Raw genomic sequence first — 23674 nt, forward strand, 5'->3', positions numbered from 1 at the left:
AAGTAGTTGGCGATATCAGTAGGTTTTGTGATGAATGAGCCATCTGATTCAATGAATGATGGAGCTGAGTTTGCCTTTTTCCCCCAAATTTCATTTAAGGTGCTCCAAAGCTTTTTATTTATTTCATTTATCTTTGTTTCATAGTGTAGTTTCTTCTTTTTATTCAGTGTAGTCACATGATTTCTCAATTTGCAATAAGTTTGCTAATTGGTTGTGCAGCCAGACTTATACCAGTCAGATGCTTTTGTCAACTTCTATACATTTGTGCAGACAACCATCTACAATGTTGATGTAGCGTGATAGAGTTGAGGACAAAACTTCTTTACTAGATAAATGTATGTTAAGGTGCATTTGTTGTCAAGTGTTGCACAGAAACAGCCAGTCATTGATATCTCATTTAAGGATTGAGCATAGCTTCTATCCCTCCAATACGTTTAGATTGGTCTGTGCTCAAGATGGTTGTAAACAGCAGTTTTCAAGATGCTCAGGTTTCAGAAAACATTTGAATAGTATTCATAAGGATATTGGTCAAGTAGTTGATGCATTAAGCTTAGAAGGGCCCTCTCATGTTGCTGATTCTCCAGTCCAGACAGAAGCTCCATAAATGGGTGGCGACATTGAGTGTTATCATGTGGGACACCAAAGTGATTGTTTTGAGAAGAATGGACAGTCTTGCTAAAGATATGTGTGTCTCCGTCACTGCCAAGTTGCAAGCTAGTGGTGTTGCAAATAGTGTTGTGTCAACAGTAGTGTGATTTAGAAGAGCTTACTACTGGGCTACAAATTAAACAAGATATTCTGTCACTTATGCCTATGGATAACCCCTCTGCATCTACTGTAAAGGAAAGTTTTGAGAACTTTTAAAACCCATTTGGCAGTTTTAACATAGAAACCAAGAGAACAAAGTACTTCAACCAAAAATGTGGTGTTGTGGCGCCAATAGAAGTAGTGTTGGGAGTTAGACATGATAGCAGGCGAAATAAACAAACAGGCATGTATGATCAAGTCCCAGTGCAAGACACGTTTGTATATATTCCTATACTGGAAACATTGACGTTCATGTGTCGCAATTATGAAATCTGTAAATTATAGGAAAATGCACCTAGTGATTCATCTGTGGAAGACACTTATGAAGACTTTTGTGATGGAAGTTACTTTTAGACTCATCCCTTGTTCTCAAAACATAGAAATGCTTTACAGATCCAATTGTACTATGATGGCTTTAAAACTGCCAACCCACTTGAATCCAAGCGTGGTGTTCACAAGATAGACACCATTTATTTTGTCGTCTGGAATCTGCCACCCAAGTTTAACTCTGCCGTGATGGATTTTCATTTAGTGTCATTATTTCATTATCAAGATCAAAATAAATATGGCTTTGATGTCATTCTTGAGCCCTTGGTTAATGATGTTAAACTGGAGAGTCATGGTGTAAATTTGCCTTTTTCAACTGATAGAGTTAATTTGTCAAATAACTGGAAACAATTTGGGGATGCATGCAGTCCTTGGTTTCAGAGTCCTTCAGTGGTCATCACTTTTGCCAGTTCTGTTTGATAGAAAAGTCTAATGCTCAGACGGTTTACAGTGAGGATGACCCTAAGATTGTCTTGCGTGGTAAAGATACATTTGAAATGCATTTGAATCAGTCCCACAGCTCCCATCTGTGTATGGTGTGAAGAAACATTCTAAACTAAACAGTTTTCAGCACTTCCATGTTTGTAGTCATTTTTCTGTGGACATAATGCATGACATTCTTGAAGGGGTGGCTCCGTTTGAGTTAAAATTGTTGTTTGAATATGTCTATGCGCTTCTCTCTAGAATCTACTCGTTTGACTGTGGGTACAGTACATGGAGCGCAAAAACCATCCAACTAAAGTCAAGCTAGAGAACAGTGGAAATAGCATAGCACTTAATCCTATTCAAACTCTGTCTTGTGAAACTTCCCCTTGATTTTGAGTGATGTTGTTCCACCAGGAAATAAGAACTGGAATTTGCTGCTCATCTGTGTTGTTTTTGTCGTACTGCTTTGCTTTATCTAGGCCAGGTCGCAGTTGTAAATGACAACTTGTTCTCCACTGGCCTACCTGGTTAAATAAAGGTGAAATAATAAACATAGTCATGCCCTGGCAAAAAAGGGGGGGGAAACTATCTGAAGCATTTGAACAACACCTGAAGTGTTATGTCTTAACAATCAGTGTTTCAATATTAACACCAGAAAAAGTGTTAAATTAACACTGATGAGTGGACCTATATTAACACTGGAGTGTTAAAATTAACATGCCTGGCATTAAATTAGTCCAGGAGCACAATTACAACTTTTGGGGCAACTCCAAGTTGGTCACCGTTTTTGCAGAGTCTGCTGGTGGAGTGAGCGCATTGGTGAGGATCCACACACACAGATTGTTTGCGCTTTTGAACAGGCTCTTAATATTTAGGGGGAAAAGGAGGAAGGGAAGCGCTGCTAAGGTACATAATAGTAGGTTTTGGTAGACAGAAGATGCTCTTTGGTAAAAGGGGTAAATTGGTCATTAAAAAGAAAGGAGGACCAAGGCATTCTTCATATAATTAATTAAAATGCCTTTATTTGTATGGCATGTTCAATGGAAACAAAGTTGAAAAACTCTGATGCGTTTCGCCTGCATGGCCTTCGTCAGGGTTCTTAATATTGTTAGTAATTGGCAGCTTCATTCACCGTTGTTTGCTGATGTGTTCCATCGTGCTCTGAGTGGTACTGCAGCTATGGATGTTACCATGAGCTCTGACCCCTTGTCTGTGGCAAACAAAAATCGACACAGTTCAAGGTCTACATCACATCATCAATATACTATTTTCATCACAACTATCTCAAGTGATGTCCTGTAAACAAATTATTTGAGCCTAAAACGTTCCTTAGAGGGATACTGCTTGAATGATGTGACTTTCCTTTTTTTACTTTAATAATCATGTTCTCAACTTCTGTATTTTTAAAGAATCAATTGTTGTATTGTGGTGTGATTGTTGACGGGCATTTCCTGCCCAAGTTGGAGTTTCCAAAACCACGAGATGCACAAGGTACCGTTCATGACTGGAGCCAACACTGACAAATTTGGTAGGCTACTGGCAAACTTAAGTCAGCTTTGAGAATTTATTTCAAAATGTATAACAATAATATTGAATGTGATATTTTACGTGACTTGGATAACACTAAGTTAACATTAAGTTATTTCAGCTATTTAGGAATATCTTTAACAACTGTAGTAACATGTTATAAAATTCTTTAGCAATTGCATAGTAATAAGAGTTATTTATCTATATACTGTATCAGTCAAAAGTGTCACGTTCGTGATGAAAGACGGACCAAAGCGCAGCGTGATTATAGTTACACATTTTTAATGCAAGGTGAAACTTCTACAAACCAACAGCGACACGGGAACGTAGTGCAACAAGCACATACACAATATCCCACAAAGCAGGTGGGAGAAAGGGCTTCCTAAATATGATCCCCAATTAGAGGCAACGATTACCAGCTGCGCATAATTGGGAACCATACAACCCAGCCACATAAATCAATGAGTAGAACACCCTCCTGGTCACACCTACTCATTCCAGGGTTTTCCTTTATTTGTACTATTTTCTACATTGTAGCATAATAGTGAAGACATCAAAACTATGGAATAACACATGAAATCATGTAGTAACCAAATATATTTGAGATTCTTCAAAGTAGCCACCCTTTGCCTTGAGAGCTTTGCACACTCTTGGCATTCTCTCAACTAGCTTCACCTGGAATGCTTTCCAACCGTCTGGAAGGAGTTCTCACATATGCTGAACACTTGTTGGCTGCTTTTCCTTCACTGTTAATTCCTGGGTGGATGGAATTGACCGGGAGCAGGTCATGCCTTTTCTGGCATTATTCTACCCTGATGTAAGAGACTCCAGTCACACCTGCCAAGACATTGCACAGATAAAAATGTGGCTACACTAAATGGTATTTGTCTCCTTCAGCAAAAGGATCAGTGGATAACTGAGCTGATAGCAGATGAATACCTGGGAACCTCTGTAAATCGGGTGAAAAACCATGATGTACTCACTAAGCTGTTTGGGGATGCTATGTTTACCATTCCTGCTCTTACAACGGCTATAAAACCCCCCCTCCATACAAATTAACATGAAAACATGCATTAGCCTATACTTTCTATGGTTTGAGAGACACAAGCAGCCGCTCACCTATTTGTCAGCTCATACCCAGGGGGGCTTTGAGGTACCGGAACACATTGAGGGGAAAAGAGTGAGACTCCAGGGGAACGCGCAATGCCGTCGGGGGTACGCCAAATAAAAATGTGATTCACATTGTCTTTTATAATAAAAAATACATATTTCACGTTTTCAAACAGTCCATTTATATTTTCCTAGGGGGCTATACTGTTGGGTGAGGATTTTTACTAACCCGAGTAGCATTCTCACTGCCAAAAATAAAATTTAACTATCTTATGTTCAGTGAAATAACAACACAATGCCAAATACAGATAGCCTAGTCAAATAATAAACATCCAATCACATTAATTGTTACTCTCTCACAGGAATTCCACTAACGATCTCTATGTAGCCAAACGAGGCTGCTCGAAAATGGATAAATGGTAAAAAAAAAAATAATGCCCGTGTCCATAGAGACGCATACCAACTCTACTGGTAGTACTGCTACTACCAGCAGTACTACACCTGCACCTGTCGACCACAAGTTGTTCTGCTTCCACAAGCACATCCAATGCTAGCATCAGTAATTCTACATTTGTTGCTAGCCCAGCTAACATGGACACTCACAGTTGTGAATCTGATGCAGCAGAAGAGCTACTGCCCCCTTACCCAAGAAAGCACCGAACAACAGACAGGGACGTTGGACCATCGACGAAGCGCAAGTATGATGAGAACTACATTGATTTGGGGTTCTCTTACACACTGTATCGGCAGGATAGAACAATAGCCTCTGGTAAGACAAGGGGTGGCGGTCTATGTATATTTGTAAACAAAAGCTGGTGCACAATATCTAAGGAAGTCTCAAGGTTTTGCTCACCTGAGGTAGAGTATCTCATGAAAGGCTGTAGACCACACTATTTACTAAGACAGTTTTCTTCTATATATTTCATAGCTGTCTATTTACCACCACAAACCGATGCTGGCACTCAGACCGCACTCAATGAGCTGTATACGGCCATAAGCAAACAGGAAAATTCTCATCCAGGGGCAGCGCTCCTAGTGGCCGGGGACTTTAATGTAGGGAAACTTAAATCTGTTTGACCTAATTTCTACCAGAATGTTAAAATGTGCAACCAGAGGGGGAAAAACTAATTCTTCTAAATGGCATTTAGGAGTACACATCAGTCACTGGCTTCATCAATAAGTGTAGCGATGACGTCGTCCCCACAGTGACTGTACGTACATACCCCAACCAGAAGCCATGGATTACAGGCAACATCCGCACTGAGCTAACGGGTAGAGCTGCCGCTTTCAAGGAGCGAGACTCTAACCTGGAATCTTATAAGAAAACTTGCTATACCCTCCGACGAACCATCAAACAGGCAAAGCGTCAATACAGGACTAAGATCGAATCGTACTACACCGGCTCAGACGCTCGTCGGATGTGGCAGGGCTTGCAACCTATTACAGACTACAAAGGGAAGCAAAGCTGCGAGCTACCCAGTGACACAAGCCTACCAGACAAGCTAAATTACTTTATGTTTGCTTCTAGGCAAATAACACTGAAACATGCATGAGAAAATCAGCTATTCCGGACAACTGCGTGATCACACTCTCCGTAGCCGATGTTAGTAAGACCTTTAAACAGGTCAATATTCACAAGGCTGCAGAGCCAGACGGATTACCAGGACTTGTACTCCGACCATGCTCTGACAAACTGGCAAGGGCCCAAGAACACTAAAGGTAACCTGCCTAAATGACTACCGACCCATAGCACTCACATCTGTAGCCATGAAGTGCTTTGAAAGGCTGGTCATGGCTCACACTAACAGCATTATCCCAGAAACTTTAGACCCACTCCAATATGCATACCTCACTAACAGATCTACAGATGATGCAATCTCTATTGCACTCCACACTGCCCTTTCCCACCTGGACAAAAGGAACACCTATGTGAGAATGCTATTCATTGACTACAGCTCAACATTCAACACCATAGTGCCCTCAAAGCTCATCACTAAGCTAAGGGCCCTGGGACTAAATACCTCCCTCTGCAACTGGATCCTAGTCTTCCTGACAGGCCGCCCCCAGGTGGTAAGGGTAGGTAACAACACATCCACCACGCTGATCCTCAACACGGGGGTCCCTCAGGGGTGCGTGCTCAGTCCCCTCCTGTACTCCCTGTTCAGGCATGGCCAGGCACACCATCATTAAGTTTGCTGATGACACAACAGTGGTAGGCCTGATCAACGACAACTATGAGACAGCCTATAGGGATTTGGTCACTGACCTGGCTGTGTGGTGCAAGGACAACAACCTCTCCTTCAAATATGATCAAGACAAAGGAGATGAGAGGAATACAGGAAAAAGACATAGCACACCCCCATTCTCATCAACGGGGCTGTAGTGTAGTAGGTTTAGAGTGCCAAGTTCCTTGGTGTCCACATCAACAAACTATCATGGTCCAAGCACACCAAGACAGTCATGAAGAGGGCACGACAAAGCCTATTCCCCCTCAGGAGACTGAAAAGATTTGGCATGGGTCCTCAGATCAAAGTTCTACAGCTGCACCATCAAAAGAATCCTGACTGGTTGCATCACTGCCTGGTATGGCAACTGCTCGGCCTCTGACCACAAGGCACTAGAGGGTAGTGCGTACGGCCCAGTACATCACTGGGTCAAGCTTCCTGCGATCCAGACCTCTATACCAGGCGGTGTCAGAGGAAGGCCTTAAAAATTGTCAGACTCCAGCCACTCTAGTCATAGACTGTTCTCTCTGCTTCTGCACGGCAAGCGGTACCGGAGCGCCAAGACTAGGTCCAAAAGGCTTCTCAACAGCTTCTACCCCCAAGCCAATTTTCTACATTGTAGAGTAATAGTGAAGACATCAAAACTATGAAATAACATATATGGAATCATGTAGTAACCAAAAAAGTCAAAATATATTTTATATTTGAGATTCTTCAAATAGCCACCCTTTACTTTGATGACAGTTTTGCACACTCTTGGCATTCTCTCAACCAGCTTTATGAAGTAGTCAACTGGATTGCATTTCAATTAACAGGTGTGCCTTAAAAGTTCATTTGTGGAATTTCTTAATGCGTTTGAGCCAATCAGTTGTGTTGTGACAAGGTAGGGGTGGTTTACAGAAGATAGCCCTATTTGGTAAAAGACCAAGTCCATATTATGGCAAGAAAATCTCAAATAAGCAAAGAGAAACGACATTCCATCATTACTTTAAAGTACATGGTCATTCAATGCGGAACATTTCAAAAACTTTGAAAGCTTCATCAATTGCAGTCGCACTATCAAGAGCTATGATGAAACTGGCTCTCATGAGGACCGCCACAGGAATGGAAGACCCAGAGTTACCTCTGCTGCAGAGGATAAGTTCATTAGAATTACTAGCCTCAGAAATTGAAGCCCAAATAAATGCTTCACAGAGTTCAAGTAACTCAACATCAACTGTTCAGAGGAATCCGGCCTTCATGGTCAAACTGCTGCAAAGAAACCACTACTGAAGAACACCAATAAGAAGAAGACACTTGCTTGGGCAAAGAAACACGAGCCATGGACATTAGACCTGTGGAAATGTGTCCTTTGGTCTGGAGTCCAAATTTGAGATTTTTGGTTCCAACCGCAGTGTCTTTGTGAGATGTGGTGAGGGTGAACGGATGATCTCCACATGTGTATTTCTCACCGTAAAGCACGGGGGAGCTGTTATGGTGTGGGGGTGCTTGATGGTGACACAGTCAGTGATTTCTTTAGAATGCAAGGCACACTTAACCATCATGGCTACCACAGCATTCTGCAGCGATACGCCATCCCATCTGTTTTGGGCTTAGTCCCACTATCATTTGTTTTTCAACAGGACAATGACCCAACACACTTCCAGGCTGTGTAAGGGCTATTTGACCAAGAAGGAGAGTGATGGAGTGCTGCATCAGATGACCTGGCCTCCACAATCCTCTGACCTCAACCAAAATGAGATGGCTTGGGATGTTGGACCACAGAGTGAAGGAAAAGCAGCCAACAAGTGCTCAGCATATGTGGGAACTCCTTCAAGACTGTTGGAAAAGCATTCCAGGATGAAGCTGGTTGAGAGAATGCCAAGCTTGTGCAAAGCTGTCATTAAGACAAATGGTAGCTATTTGAGGGTGGCTAAAAAACAAATGAAAATATATTTTATAAACACTTTTTTTGCGTTACAACATGATTCCATATGTGCTGTCATAATTTTGATGTCTTCACTATTAATCTACAATGTAGAAAATTGTAAAATAAAGAAAAACCATTGAATGAGCAGGTGTTCTAAAACTTTTGACCGGTAGTGTACATAGCCTCTCGTCATTTTACTGCTGCTCTTTAATTATTTTTTACTTATCTATTTTTTACTTAACACAGTTTTATTAACTGCATTGTTGGTTAAGGGCTTGTAAGCATTTCACAGTATGGTCTACACATGTTGTATTCGGCACATGTGACATACAATTTGATTTTAAAACTTGCCTCACTGTGATTGATCAATTTGAAGAAAGAAGTTTAACCGGTTAAACCATTTGCATTTTAGACTTTTTGAGCCCAAGCTCCCACACAAAACAAAACATATTAGGATTGCGCCATTACACAATACATAGCCGACTGCATTTTACACTTGGCAATTTAACAAAACTGATTTAAGATGTATTTTGTGCATAATTGGTCTGACTCTAGCCTATACTCAAATTAAACAAAATCTAGGAATCGCCTGTGTGGACAGTATTATTATGCATACTGGTTGGACTGGTTACCTTATGCTATGCTCCAAAACGTGTGAAATGGGAAAGAGGAAAATTTGTTTTTTTATTTTTATTATTGTTAAGAGAAACTGCAAAACTGAAGTCAGAGTGAGCAGTTCAACAGGTCTAACAGGTTTCAAGCAGGGTTGTGCCTCTGGGATTTACAAAGCGCACGACTGCTTCATTTAAACAGCTGACCACAGAAGCGCTACTTACACAACAGATGAGCGACATTGCTTACAAAACTCAAATCAACCAAGTGATGATGCAAATTTCTACAGCTGTCACAAAAAAAAATTATTTAAAATATGCTTATTAAATAGGTTCCATTTACATATTACTTCTTTACTCTCTCTATAGCTTTTTTTTTTCAAACGTTAGTAAAGCTGCAGTCTGATACAAAAGAACTGCTTTGAATGGAGCCTCTGAGTTAGTGACGGTCTCAATACTATCAACTTAGCTTCCTTTCCTTATGTCCTGCAATCCATGATCACGGACCTGTCGTCAGGAGAAGATGGGGGAAAGCCACAGTGGAAAACCCTTCCAGTCCCTTCAGCCATTCGTGGTCATGAAGGAAAGGGATCATGGAAAGGAATCCATAGAGGAGTTGAGACAAAACCATCCACTGTACTGCCAAGAAAAGTGCACTTGAAAAAGGAGAGCCCCTGGGTGCCACCGTCAGGCCATGGGAGACAGTCATACACTTTTCGCAACGTAAATGTACAGTATGATTTAATATTCAGTAGGATCCCCATTAGCTGCTACCAAGGCAGCAGCAGCTACTCTTCCTGGGGTCCAAATGGGAATAAAGATGAGAACCTTGAATAGCATTTTGTGTTGTACAATGTTTTGCAAACGGGCATTATCCTAACTGGTGTTGCAATATCTTTATAACATCCTGTTAAAAGCATCCAATAGGGCAATATGCTATCAGTCTAACTACAAATGGCTGATACAGCTACAGTACAACGTAAGCTTTTTGCCAACATGTAGAAAATACTAAAATGTTGAAACATCCAGTCATTAAATATTTCCATTTTACTACATACTATCCATCAGAAGTATTTAGAAAATAAAGTTGTAATTTCTGATATGCAAATGCCCAATTGTGTAATATTGTAATATTAAAATAAATTATATTTTCCTTGACCATGTGACGAAAAGAGTAAAAGCACAGGAGATCTTTTCTAAAACCATAATGCCACCTGTGAACCAAACTAAGAGCAATGTACACACAAATATATAGCAAACCAAAAGTGTCTCAGATTGTGAATAAGAGTATTGGAAACAGGTGGCATTAAACTGAAAATGCAGCATGCATCCAAACAAAATCAAAGAATAACAGCTTTAGTAGAAATTCCATTCGCTTCTCTTACAGTGACTTGCAAAATTATTTACCCACCCTTGGCATTTTTCCTATTTTGTTGCCTTACAACCTGGAATTAAAATTGATTTTTGGGGGGGGGGTTTATATCATTTGATTTACACATGCCTACCACTTTGAAGATGCAAAATATGTTTTATTGTGAAACAAAGAAGAAATAAGACAAACTGAACTTGAGCGTGCATAACTATTCACCGCCCCAAAGTCAATACTTTGTAGAGACACCTTTTGCAGCAATTACAGCTGCAAGTCTCTTGGGGTATGTCTCTATAAGCTTGGCACATCTAGCCACTGGGATTTTTGCCCATTCTTCAAGAAAAAAATGCTCCAGCTCCTTCAAGTTGGATGGGTTCTGCTGGTGTACAGCAATCTTTAAGTCACACCACAGATTCACAATTGGATTGAGGTCTGGGATTTGACTATGCCATTCCAAGACATTTAAATGTTTCCCCTTAAACCACTCAAGTGTTACTTTAGCAGTATGCTTAGGGTCATTGTCCTGCTTGAAGGGGAACCTTCGTCCCAGTCTCAAATCTCTGGAAGACTGAAACAGGTTTCCCTCAAGAATTTCCCTGTATTCCCATCCATCATTTCTTCAATTCTGACCCGTTTCCCAGTCCCTGCCAATGAAAAACATCCCCACAGCATGATGCTTCCACCACCATGCTTCAGTGTGGGGATGATGTTCTCGGGGTGATGAAAGGTGTTGGGTTTGTGCCAGACATATCGTTTTCTTTGATGGCCAAAAAGCTACCTTTTAGTCTCATCTGACCAGAGTACCTTCTTCCATCTGTTTGGGGAGTCTCCCACATGCCTTTTGGCAAACACCAAACGTTTTTGCTTATTTTTGTCCTTAAACAATGGCTTTTTTATGGCAACTCTTCCGTAAAGCCCAGCTGTGTGGAGTGCACAGCTTAAAGTGGTCCTATGGACAGATACTCCAATCTCCCTGTGGAGCGTTGCAGCTCCTTCAAGATTATCTTTGGTCTTTGTTGCCTCTCTGATTAATGCCCTCCTTGCCTGGTCCGTGAGTTTTGGTGGGCCGCCCTCTCTTGTCAGGTTTGTTGAGTTGCCATATTCTTCCATTTTTTAATAATGGATTTAATGGTACTCTGTGGATGTTCAAAGTTTCTGATATTTGTATATAACCCAACCCTGATCTGTACTTCTCCACAACTTTGTCCCTGACCTGTTTGGAGAGCTCCTTGGTCTTCATGGTGCCGCTTGCTTGGTGGTGCCACTTGCTTAGTGGTGTTGCAGACTCTGGGACCTTTCAGAACAGGTGTATATATAGAGATCATGTGACACTTAGTTAAATAAAGTCCACCTGTGTGCAATCTAATTATGTGACTTCTGAAGGTAATTGGTTGCACCAGATCTTATTTATGGGATTCATAGCAAAGTGGATGAATACATATGCACGCACCACTTTTCCCCCTTTTCATTAACTTATTTTTTTCATTTCACTTCACCAGATTGGACCATTTTTTTCATGTCAATTATATGACATCGAAATAAAAATCATTTAAAATTAAAGGTTGTAATGCAACAAAATAGGAAAAACACTTTGCAAGGCACTGTAGCATTAGGCAATACAGACATGGTGTATAAATTACAACTCAGAGGCACGGAGCGTTTGTTCCGGTGTTTGTGGGATGAAAAGTTAAATCCTCTTCTCTGGTTTAAATTAATAACAAGAAGCTGTTAAGGAAGCCTTTGTCATGTCATATGACCTCTGGGTATGCCGCAGAAGAGATACTGATGTCGTGTGGAGGTGAAAAGAGGGGAAACATGGAACAGGGAGCAAGGATACTTCAGGTGCCTAGGGGGTAGGGCAAAAGGTTGTTTCTGGCCAGGGCCAGAAATGTGTGGGACAGTGTGGAGGTGATTTGGGATTGTGAAGCTGTGTACAGTAGAGATTCTACAGGGGTAGTAAATATGGGGCTTTTCTGTGTATCAGCATTTAGGGGTTCTATAGGGGAAAGATATACATACATGAGTGATAATTAAGGCCAAGAGTTTTGCCTAACCACATAACCTGATCAGGAAAAAACAACGGGTCTTAGTTATAGGTTACAACTAGGTCCCCAAATGTTTTCCAGGTGCGGTCAACACTCGGGATGTGTGTACGTGGTCTAGGTAAGCCTGTGTCTGTCTGCCCCATCAGGATGTCCAAGACTGCATGTTGCGCAGCATGGCCTCAAAGTGCTCCATGTCGGGGGCATAGGCGTGGGCCAGCCGGTCCGTCAGGCGGCTGTAAAGGCTGAACGACTTGAGCTCTAGCCAGATGAAGCCGAAGTGGTCTTCATCGAACAAGACAAACAGGCCCGGTGTGCGCTCCGGACTTGTGAAGCCGTGGCCTGCAATCAGGCCCGTCCCGTAGAAGCTGAAATCAATGAAAAAACAAATAAATTAAACATGATTTCCTGTTACGTAGCATATGGTGCCTTCAGAAAGTATTCACACCACTTGCCTTTTTCCACATTTTATTGTTACAGACGGAAATTAAAAATGGATCAATTTATATATATTTTTCCCACTGGTTTACACACAATACCCCATAATGTCAAAGTGGAATAAAATGTTGCCAAATTGGCCTCCCCAGTGGCGCAGCGGTCAAAGGCACTGCACCACAGTGCTAGAGTTGGACGAAGAGTTTCTTTAATGAGTCGGACAGGAAGGATATACTCCAAACACCCGTACAGGCCCTCATCCCTGTATCGGCAGGATAGAACAGTAGCCTCTGGTAAGACACAGAGCGGGGGACTATGCATATTTGTAAACAAAAGCTGGTGCACAATATCTAAGGGAGTCTCAAGGTCTTGCTCACCTGAGGTAGAGTATCTCATGATAAGCTGTAGACCACACTATCTACCTAGAGTTCTCATCTATATTCTTCGTAGCTTTCTATTTACCACCACAAACCGATGCTAACACTCAGCCCGCACTCAATGAGCTGTATACGGCCATTCGCAAACAGGAAAACGCTCATCCAGAGGCGGCGCTCCTAGTGTCCGGGGACTTTAATGCAGGGAAACTTAAAACAGTTTTGCCTCATTTCTATCAGCATGTTAAATGTGCAACCAGAGGGGGAAAAAAAAAAACTCTAGAACACCTTTGCTCCACACACCGAGATGCATACAAAGCTTTCCCTCACCCTCCATTTGGCAAATCCGACCATAATTCTATCCTCCTGCTTACGAGCAAATATTAAAGCAAGAAGCGCCAGTGACTCAGTCTATAAAAAAAGTAGGCAGATGCTAAACTACAGGACATTTTTGCTATCACAGACTGGAATATGTTTCCGGGATCCTACCGATGGCATTGAGGAGTACACCACATCAGTTACTGGTTTCATCAATAAGTGCATTGACGACGTCGTCCCCACAGTGACTGTACGTACATACCCGTACATTACAGGCAACATTCGCACTGAGCAAAAGGGTAGAGCTGCCGCTTTCAAGGAGCGAGACTCAAACCTGGAAGCTTATAAGAAATCCCGCTTTGCCCGCTGACGAACCATCAAACAGGCAAGGCGTCAATACAGGACTAAGATCGAATCATACTACACCGGCTCCAACGCACGTCGGATGTGGCAGGGCTTGCAAACTATTACCGAATACAAAAAGGAAGCACAGCCGAGAGCTGCCCAGTGACAAGAGCTTACCAAACGAGCTAAATAACTTCTATGCTCGCTTCGAGGCAAGTAACACAGCTGATGCATGAGAGCATCAGCTGTTCTGGGCGACTGTGTGATCACTCTCTACACAGCCGATGTGAGTAAGACCTTTAAACAAGTCAACATTCACTAGGTCGCAGGGCCAGACGCATTACTAGGACTTGTACTCCGAGCATACGCTGACCAACTGGCAAGTGTCTTCACTGACATTTTCAACCTCTCCCTATCCGAGTCTCTAATACCAACATATTTCAAATGACTACCGACCCATGGCACACACGTCTGTAGCCGTTAAGTGCTTTGAAAGGCTGGTCATGGCCCACATCAACACCATTATCCCAGAAACCCTACACCAACTCCAATTTGCATACCGCCCCAACAGATCCACAGATGATGCAATCTCTATTGCACTCCACATCTGGACAAAAAGGAACACCTATGTGAGAATGCTATTCATTGACTGCAGCTCAGCGTTCAACACCATAGTGCCCTAAAAGCTCATCACTAAGCTAAGGACCCTGGAACCAAACAGCTCCCTCTGCAACTGGATCCTGGAATTCCTGACGGACCGCCCACACTGTTGGTAAGGTTAGGTAACAACACATCCGCAAACCTATTCCCTCTTAGAAGACTGAAATGGTTTGGCATGGGTCCTCAGATCCCCAAAAGGTTTTACAGCTGAACCATCGAGAGCATTCTGACGGGTTGCATCACTGCCTGGTATGGCGACTGCTCGGCCTCCGACCACAAGGTACCAAACGGTAGTGCGTACGGCTCAGTACATCACTGAGGCCAAGCTTCTTGCCATCCAGGACCTCTATACCAGGCGGTCTCAGAGGAAGGCTCTAAAAAGTGTAAAAGACTCCCGCCACCCTAGTCATAGACTGTTCTCTCTGCTAAACAGATTCAACCACAAAGAGCAGGGAGGTTTTCCAATGCCTCAAAGAATGGCCCCTATTAGTAGATGGGTACAAATAATAAAAGCAGACATTGAATATCCCTTTGAGCATGGTGAAGTTATTAATTACACTTTGGATGGTGTATCAATACACCCAGTCACTACAAAGATACAGGCGTCCTTCCTAACACAGTTGCCGGAGAGGAAGGAAACCACTCAGGGATTTCACCATGAGCCCAATGATTTTGTTGTCTGTGATAGGCATAAACTGAGGAAGTATCAACATTGTAGTTACTCCACAATACTATCCTAATTGACAGAGTTGAAAGAAGGAAGCCTGTACAGAATAAAAATATTCAAACTGTTTGCAACAAGACACTAATGTAATACTTTTTTTTTTTTTTTGGCAAAGCAATTAACGTTTTATCCTGAATAGAAAGTGTTATGTTTGGGGCAAATCCAATACATTACTGAGTACCACTCTCCATATTTTCAAGCATAGTGGTGGCTGCAATGTTATGGGTATGCTTGTAATCGTTAAAGACTGGAGTTTTTCAGGACAAAAAAATAAACTGAAAGGAGCTTAGTACAGGCCAAATCCTAGAGGAAAACCTGGTTCAGTCTTTCCATCAGACACTGGGAGATGAATTCACCTTTCAGCAGGACAATAACCTAAAACACAAGGCCAAATATACACTGGAGTTGCTTACAAAGAAGACAGTGAATGTTCCTGTAAGTCAGTTACAGTTTTAACTTAAATCTATGGCAAGACCTGAAAATGGTTGTCTAGCAACGATCAACAACCAATTTGACAGAGCTTGAAGAGTATTGAAAATAATAAATGGGCAAATGTTGCACAATCCAGGTGTGGAAATCTCTTAGAGATTTACCCAGAAAGACTCACAGCTGTAAAAGCTGCCAAATGTGCTTCTACAAAGTATTGACTCAGGGGTGTGAACAATTATGTAAATTAGATATTTCTGTATTTCATTTTCAATACATTTGAAAACATGTTTTCACATTGTCATTTTGGGGTATTGTGTGTAGATGGGTATTTTGAATTCAGGCTGTAACAACAAAATGTGGGTATGAATACTTTCTGAAGGTACTTTGGATGGTGTATCATATGTTGTGATCCAATGGTTCAGTTGGCCGGAGTGTTGTGCTTGTAACACTTGAAATGTGTGATATGCACAGAATACATGCATAAACTCAGTCCATTTGGAGAAAAGTGTCTGCTAAATGACCATTTTATTATATTATGCAGCTACATTTTCCTGGCACTCTTGGCTATATGAGGATGTGTGAATAACAACCTGAACAGGTGTGATATAAATGGTCTCACCACATCTTGCAGGTTCGTGGGTAAACCTCATTGCGGGTCATGACCCCCAGAGGCAGGACGAAAGGCTGGGCCTCTGAGGGAGCACTGCTGCTGCTGCTACTGGGCCCAGGCTGGGGGCTCTCTGATTGGGCTTCCATAGCCAACTCCAGCCCCGCTGCCCCAGCACCACCAGCCACAACCCCCTCTGAAGCAGCCCCCTGGGGGGCCACATCTGGGTTCGGCGCCTCCTCGTGCACCCCCAGCACCAGGCGAGACAGCTCTTCCATGCTGCGCTGGTGCTCCAGGTCCGGCAGGCACACAGGCCGGTTCAGGTCCACGTCAAGCGTTAGCTGGCCTGCTGGGACATTGGGGTCCCCCTAGGAGGAAGGAGAAAGGGCAGGGGCATGTTCAGTAGGCACAAAATGTGGACAATTTTTTGAAAGGAAAGAGGTACTACCCAAACGTGTAATAAGGACTTTTGTTTTCAATTTCAAAATGTCTTCATGCCAACTGAACAGATCGCACTGAGGGTTTTGTTATATACACAATGGAATATGTAGGCCACCTGTAATATAGTGTTCTGCCCACCTAACTCAATGCCATCCAACTACTTTAAGGATAAAATAACATTTAAAAAACATTAGGAAGAAGGTTGGAGTTGGAAACAGTAGGGTTGAGGGACTGACAGTAAGCTTGGTGGCCCTGGCGCAGGGCCCATGAAAGCTGAGCATGACGATCTCCAGGCCGTGGCTGCCATAGGTGCCTTTGAACAGGCCCGGCTGCAGCAGGTCCGAGGACATCCGGGGGGGGAGGTAGATCCGCCGGTACGTCAGGCAGTTACTGTCAGAACACAGCATCATGAACATTCATGAAGCCAATTACATAAAACAGATTAATATGAACCTCTTAAAAAAAGAATACAATATCACTGAATGAAAAATGAATTAATGGGGTAGGTGTCAAGTCACCTAGCGACCCATCCCTTAATGCATTATAGGGACACATTGAGGAAAATGTATGTACATTACAATTAATTCATAGCCTCCAGCTAGATATTTCACTGACCAGAGTAAACAAATAAAATAAAAGGAACAATAGTGGCAAAATTAAAATATTTAAATAAATTGTCTAAAACAGTAGATGTAATATGGAAGACCTACTCACATTGGCTGGTATACTGTCATAAGGAAGACCTACTCGTATTGGCTGGTATACTGTCATAAGGAAGACCTACTCGCATTGGCTGGTATACTGTCATAAGGAAGACCTACTCGCATTGGCTGGTATACTGTCATAAGGAAGACCTACTCGCATTGGCTGGTATACTGTCATAAGGAAGACCTACTCGCATTGGCTGGTATACTGTCATAAGGAAGACCTACTCTTATTGGCTGGTATACTGTCATAAGGAAGACCTACTCTTATTGGCTGGTATACTGTCATAAGGAAGACCTACTCGTATTGGCTGGTATACTGTCATAAGGAAGACCTACTCGTATTGGCTGGTATACTGTCATAAGGAAGACCTACTCGTATTGGCTGGTATACTGTCATAAGGAAGACCTACTCGTATTGGCTGGTATACTGTTATAAGGAAGACCTACTCGTATTGGCTTGTGTAGATGAACTTCATAAGAATGAGCTCCTGCATGTGCTCATGGAAGATGTCCTCCAGTGTCCTCCCCCACTCCTCCTCCAGCCATGTGCGGAACTCCTGCCAACACAATATCAAAACCCCACGGTCACGCTCACTTACCGATGTGCCTCATTTACCTATTGAAATCTGAACGACTTGATTCAACCCAAATCTTAGACAAGGCAACAGTAAACATGTCATCCCCCAAAAATGATGCAGCACCACCTTGGGCCAATCAGTCTAATTTTGTAAATTATGGATCTCAATGGCAAGATGCATCATTTACCCAAGTTTCGTCAAAATCAGTCCAGTGCTGTCTAAGATATTGCGTGTAACTAATGTGCATACAGTCACTTACTATAGCTACCCCCTTGGGCCAATCAGTGTTATTTTGTAAATGCCAGAACTCTATTGCAGGACGAATCATTCATCCAATCTTCATCAAAATTGGGACAGTGGTGTCTGAGATATTGCGTCTAAGAGCTTTCCACACCCGGATTGAGCAACATTTGCCCATTATTCTTTTCAAAATTCTACAAGCTGTCAATTTGGTTGTTTATCATTGCTAGACAACCACTTTCAGGTCTTGTCATAGATTTGCAAGTAGATTTAAGTCAGGAACATTCACAGTCTTCTTGGTAGGCAACTCCAGTGTAGATTTGGCCTTGTGTTTTAGGTTATTGTCCTGCTGGAAGGTGAATTAATCTCCTAGTTTCTGGTGGAAAGCAGACAACCAGGTTTTCCGCTAGAATATAGCCTGTGCTTTGCCCGAAAAACGTCCCAGATCTTAACGATTACAAAAATACCCATAACATGATGCAGCCACCACTATGCTTGAAAATATGGAGAGTGGTACTCAGTAATGTGTTTTATTGGTATTATTGGTACACTGTATTCAGAGGAAAAGTTAATTGCTTTGCCACATTTCTTAAATATTACTTTAGTGCCTTGTTGCATATAAAGATGTATGTTTTGATTGTGATCTCTAAGGCAAGACACATCATTCACCCAAGTTTTGTCAAAATCGTACCAGTGCCGTCTGAGATATCGCGTGACTAATGTATGAACGAACGGAGACAGATCCACAGACCCCTCCCCGATTTCATCATGAGGGACAACAGCGAACTTTCAGTATGATCGGAACATTGAGGTTGTGTGTTTGTAAAAAGTGCTATACTATGTGATTTATTGATTAATTGTTCAATTAATACATAGTTGCCTCAGCCATATGATAACAATATACAAAGTGTTGTGAAGTGACAAAAGACCCCTCCTCACCTCCTGTCTCCCCCCTGGCATGCGGTGATGATCTGTCTGGTTGCACTTAGTCGAGAACTCGTCCTTCTTCCCAGTCTGGAAATAAGAATAGACATTGCAGCTTTTATCACAAAGCCATGGAAGACGTGTGTCATCAGCTAGGCCAATGGCTGACAGATAGCCAAACTCTCACTCTCTCCTGGGGGAGTTCCCCCGGTTTTATGACTTAACGTCTCTTGGGCACGTGAGACGGTAGCGTCCCACCTCTTCAACAGCCAGTGAAATTGCTGGGCGCCAAATTCAAATACAGAAATACTCATTATAAAAATTCAGAAAACAAAACATATTTTACATAGGTTTAAAGATTAACTTCTTGTGAATCCAACCACGGTATCAGATTTAAAAAATGCTTTACGGCGAAAGCATACCTTACGATTATTTGAGAACATAGCCCACTAGACAAATCATTACAAACAGTAGCCAGCCAAGTAGAACAGTTACACATGTCAGAAATAGATATAAAATGAATCCCTTACCTTTGATGATCTTCATATGGTTGCACTCAATAAATGTTCCTTTTGTTCGATAAAGTCTCTTAATATCCAAAAACCTCCGTTTTGCTTGCGTTTTCTTCAGTAATCCAAAGGCTCAAACGCAGTCAAAACAGGAAGACAAAAATCCAAATTGTATCCGTAAAGTTCATAGAAACATGTCAAACGATGTTTATATTCAAACCTCAGGTTGTTTTTAGCCTAAATAATCAATAATATTTCAACCGGACAATAACGTTGTCAATTTAAAAGGTAAACAAGAAACGCGCGAACATGAAAAAGCTCTGTGACACTTTAGGGTCCACTCATTCAGACTGCTCTTCTTCATTCTAGTGGAAGGCATAGAAACTGCAATTTGAGTCCTAAGTCAATGGATAATGTAATGGCATTGAATATAAAACTATAACCCCCCCCCCCCCCCCCCCAAAAAAAAAACCTTCCTGAATGGATTGCTCAGGTTTTTGCCTGCTAAATCAGTTGTTATACTCACAGACACTATTTTAACAGTTTGGAAACTTGAGTGTTTTCTATCCAAATCTACCAGTTATAGGAATATATCTTCTGGGCCCGAGAAGGCAGTTTAATTTGGGCATGCATTTCATCAAATTCCGAATGTTGCCCCCTACCCTAGTGAAGTTAAGATAAAGAAGCCTACTACAACTACAAAGGACATTGTGACTTCTGGTGGACAAACCAGTCTTACATCCCTCGAACTACTCGCCAAAGACGGCCGCGTGGTTTCAGAGACACAGAGAAAGACACCTAAGCGTAAATATATGTTGCATTTCTAAATCCTAATGAGCGGTTGTTAGGGTGCTAAATAACCATATTTACGGTGAGCGTATTTTCCCAATGTATGTACGATAAGTCCACTTCTTTCTCTCCCCACTCCCTTTCCATTGTGTTACAAGCCGTCATATCGGGTTAGTCCACTAGGGACTTTTCATTGCATTATGTTAGTAATCAGTATAGCCTTCACCGAGTGGTTGTTTATGTAATTCTATGTGATTATTTAGTTAGTAAATAAATAATTAAGCCAATTTGTATATCGCTGATTCATCACTTAGGCTAGGGTTCGTGCAGATATCCAAGAATTTTGCGACGTTCAGAATGAGACTGATGAGGTAACAATACATTAATAAGTGACTTATCTATAGCCACGAATAGATCTTATAATCGAGTAATAATTCGAGTAATAATTAAACGTAGTAGGTAATTATTTGATAAATAGCAGTCATCACATTAATGATAGTCCCGTCACCACTACGTCACCACACAGTGAGTGTACTGCTTACACATAAAAAGGTAATGAATATGACTATTTAAGCACAATCACATGATTATCTCCCTTACTATACAAAAGTAGTTAACTGGGTTGGACTTCCTGTGTGTTAACGTTAAGTCCTCTATTCAGGGGACTTTGAGCAGATCTGGACAGGTTCCGACCAACATTTTTTATTACAGAGCGCTCTGTGTACTTCGCAACATCAATTTCTGTGCACCATATCCTGCTTCACATGCTACCATCTGCTCTCATCTGAAATGCAGTACGTGAAATCTGACACCTCACATTTTCTGGCCTATCCAGACAAAGGATCAAATTTATCTAGCTTGTAAACCTTGCAGCTCCACTTACAATACAGCATATGGAATGGGAGACTAGCGATTGCAGCAAACGCAGTGTCATCTCGCTGTGATGTTCTCGGACGGATATAGAATTGAAACAAAATCAGTTTCTCTTGGTCCCAGAGGAACGAAATCACCTTGTGCTTACAGCCATAGCCACAGGAAGCAGTGGTGTTTCAATTTTTATATCTACATATACAGTTGAAGTTAGAAGTTCACAGACACCTTAGCCAAATACATTTAAAGTCAATGCTTACAATTCCTGACATTTAATCCTAGTAAAAATTACCTGTCTTAGGATCACCACTTTATTTTAAGAATGCGAAATGTCAGAATAATAGTAGAGTGATTTATTTCAGCTTTTCTTTCATCACATTCCCAGTGGGTCAGACGTTTACATACACTCAATTAGTATTTGGTAGCATTGCCTTTAAATTGTTTAACTTGGGTCAAACATTTCGGGTAGCCTTCCACAAGCTTCACACAATAAGTTGGGTGAATTTTGTCCCATTCCTCCTGACAGAGCTGGTGTAACCGAGTCAGGTTTGTAGGCCTCCTTGCTCGCACACTCTTTTTCAGTTCTGCCCACATTTTCTATGGGATTGAGGTCAAGGCTTTGTGATGGCCACTCCAATACCTTGACTTTGTTGTCCTTATGCCATTTTGCCAGAACTGTGGAAATATGCTTGGGGTTGTTGTCCATTTGGAAGACCCATTTGCGACCAAGCTTTAACTTCCTCCAAACATGACGATGGTCATTATGGCCAAACAGTTATATTTCTGTGACATCAGACAAGAGGACATGTCTCCAAAAAGTACAATTTTTGTCCCCATGTGCAGTTGCAAACCGTAGTCTGGCATTTTTATGGCTGTTTAGGAGCAGTGTCTTCTTCCTTGCTGAGCGGCTATTCAGGTTGTCGATATAGGACTCGTTTTACCGTGGATATAGATACTTCTGTACCTGTTTCCTCCAGCATTTTCACAAGGTCCTTTGCTGGGATTGATTTGCACTTTTCACACCAAAGTACGTTCATCTCTAGGAGAGAGAACGCGTTTCCTTCCTGAGCGGTATGACGGCTGCGTGGTCCCATGGGGCTTTTTCTTGCGTACTATTGTTTGTACAGATGAACGTGGTACCTTCAGGCATTTGGAAATTGCTCCCAAGGATGAACCAGACTTGGAGGTCTACAATTTAGATTTTCCCATGATGTCAAGCAAAGAGGCACTGAGTTAAGGTAGGCCTTGAAATACATCCACAGGTACACCTCCAATTGACTCAAATTATGTCAATTAGCTTATCAGAGGCTTCTAAAGCCACAACGTAATTTTATGGAATTTTCCAAGCTGTTTAAAAGCACAGTCAACTGAGTGTATGTACACTTCTGACCCACTGGAATTGTGATACAGTGAATTATAAGTGAAATAATCTGTCTGTAAACAATTGCTGGCAAAATTACTTGTGTCATGCACAAAGATGTCCCAACCGACTTGCCAAAACTATAGTTTGTTAACAAGAAATTTGTCGAGTGGTTGGAAAACTAGTTAATGACTCCAACCTAAGTGTATGTAAACTTCCGACTTCAATTGTATGTGTATATCTACTCATTCAAGAGTTTCTTTATTTCCACTATTTTCTACATTGTAGAATAATAGTGAAGACATTAAAACTATGAAATAATACATATGGAATCATGTAGTAACCAAAAAAAGTGTTAAACAAATAAAATATATTTTTCAAAGTAGGCACACTTCACCTTGATGACAGCTTTCTATACTCTTGGCATTCTCTCAACTAGTTTTACCTGGAATGCTTTTCCAACAATCTTGAAGGAGTCCCCATATAAGCTGAGTACTTGTTGGCTGCTTTTCCTGCAGTCCAACTCATCCCAAACCATCTCAATTGGGTTTCAGTTGGGTGATTGTGGAGGCCAGGTCAACTGATACAGCACTCCATTACTCTCCTTCTTGGTCAAATAGCCCTTACACAGCCTGGAGGTGTGTTTTGGGTCATTGTCATGTTAAAAAACCAGCAGCATACCACCCTGCATCCCAATGTTGACTTGCTTCTGAAGCTAAGCAGGGTTGGTCCTGGTCAGTCCCTGGATGGGAGACCAGACACTGCAGGAAGTGGTGTTGGGGGGCCAGTAGGAGGCACCATTTCCTCTGGTCTAAAAAAATATATATAATTATATTATGTTTTGAAAAATATATATTTTCACAAATGTAGTGCACTGGGCCTTTAATAGTATGCCAGACCGACATACTGTAGACGTCTGTAGCGCGGGCAATTTTTTTTTCAGCATCTCCGCTTTGGCAAAAAAGGTAGTTGTATAATTAAGTATCTTTCAGGATTCAATAGTTGGAAATG

At 41.7% G+C, this 23674-nt stretch overlaps 1 protein-coding gene across 3 annotated transcripts in view; it reads right to left on the bottom strand.

Annotated features, from left to right (window-relative positions):
* Positions 1-3352: 3352 nt before the first annotated feature.
* Positions 3353-23674, bottom strand: part of LOC129866881 (F-box only protein 31-like) — a 33420-nt gene continuing 13098 nt past the window's right edge. For all 3 annotated transcript variants that reach the window (XM_055939897.1, XM_055939896.1, XM_055939898.1), the window contains 5 exons: positions 19151-19225; positions 17841-17950; positions 16923-17076; positions 16258-16613; positions 3353-12721 (listed from right to left, as the gene is read on the bottom strand). In XM_055939897.1, the coding sequence (XP_055795872.1) occupies positions 12499-12721; positions 16258-16613; positions 16923-17076; positions 17841-17950; positions 19151-19225 (918 nt within the window). In that variant the 3' untranslated portion in view covers positions 3353-12498. The remainder of the gene's footprint in view (positions 12722-16257; positions 16614-16922; positions 17077-17840; positions 17951-19150; positions 19226-23674) is intronic.

The sequence above is a fragment of the Salvelinus fontinalis genome, chromosome 12 (genome assembly GCF_029448725.1).
Source record: "Salvelinus fontinalis isolate EN_2023a chromosome 12, ASM2944872v1, whole genome shotgun sequence".
Taxonomy (NCBI): Eukaryota; Metazoa; Chordata; class Actinopteri; order Salmoniformes; family Salmonidae; genus Salvelinus; species Salvelinus fontinalis.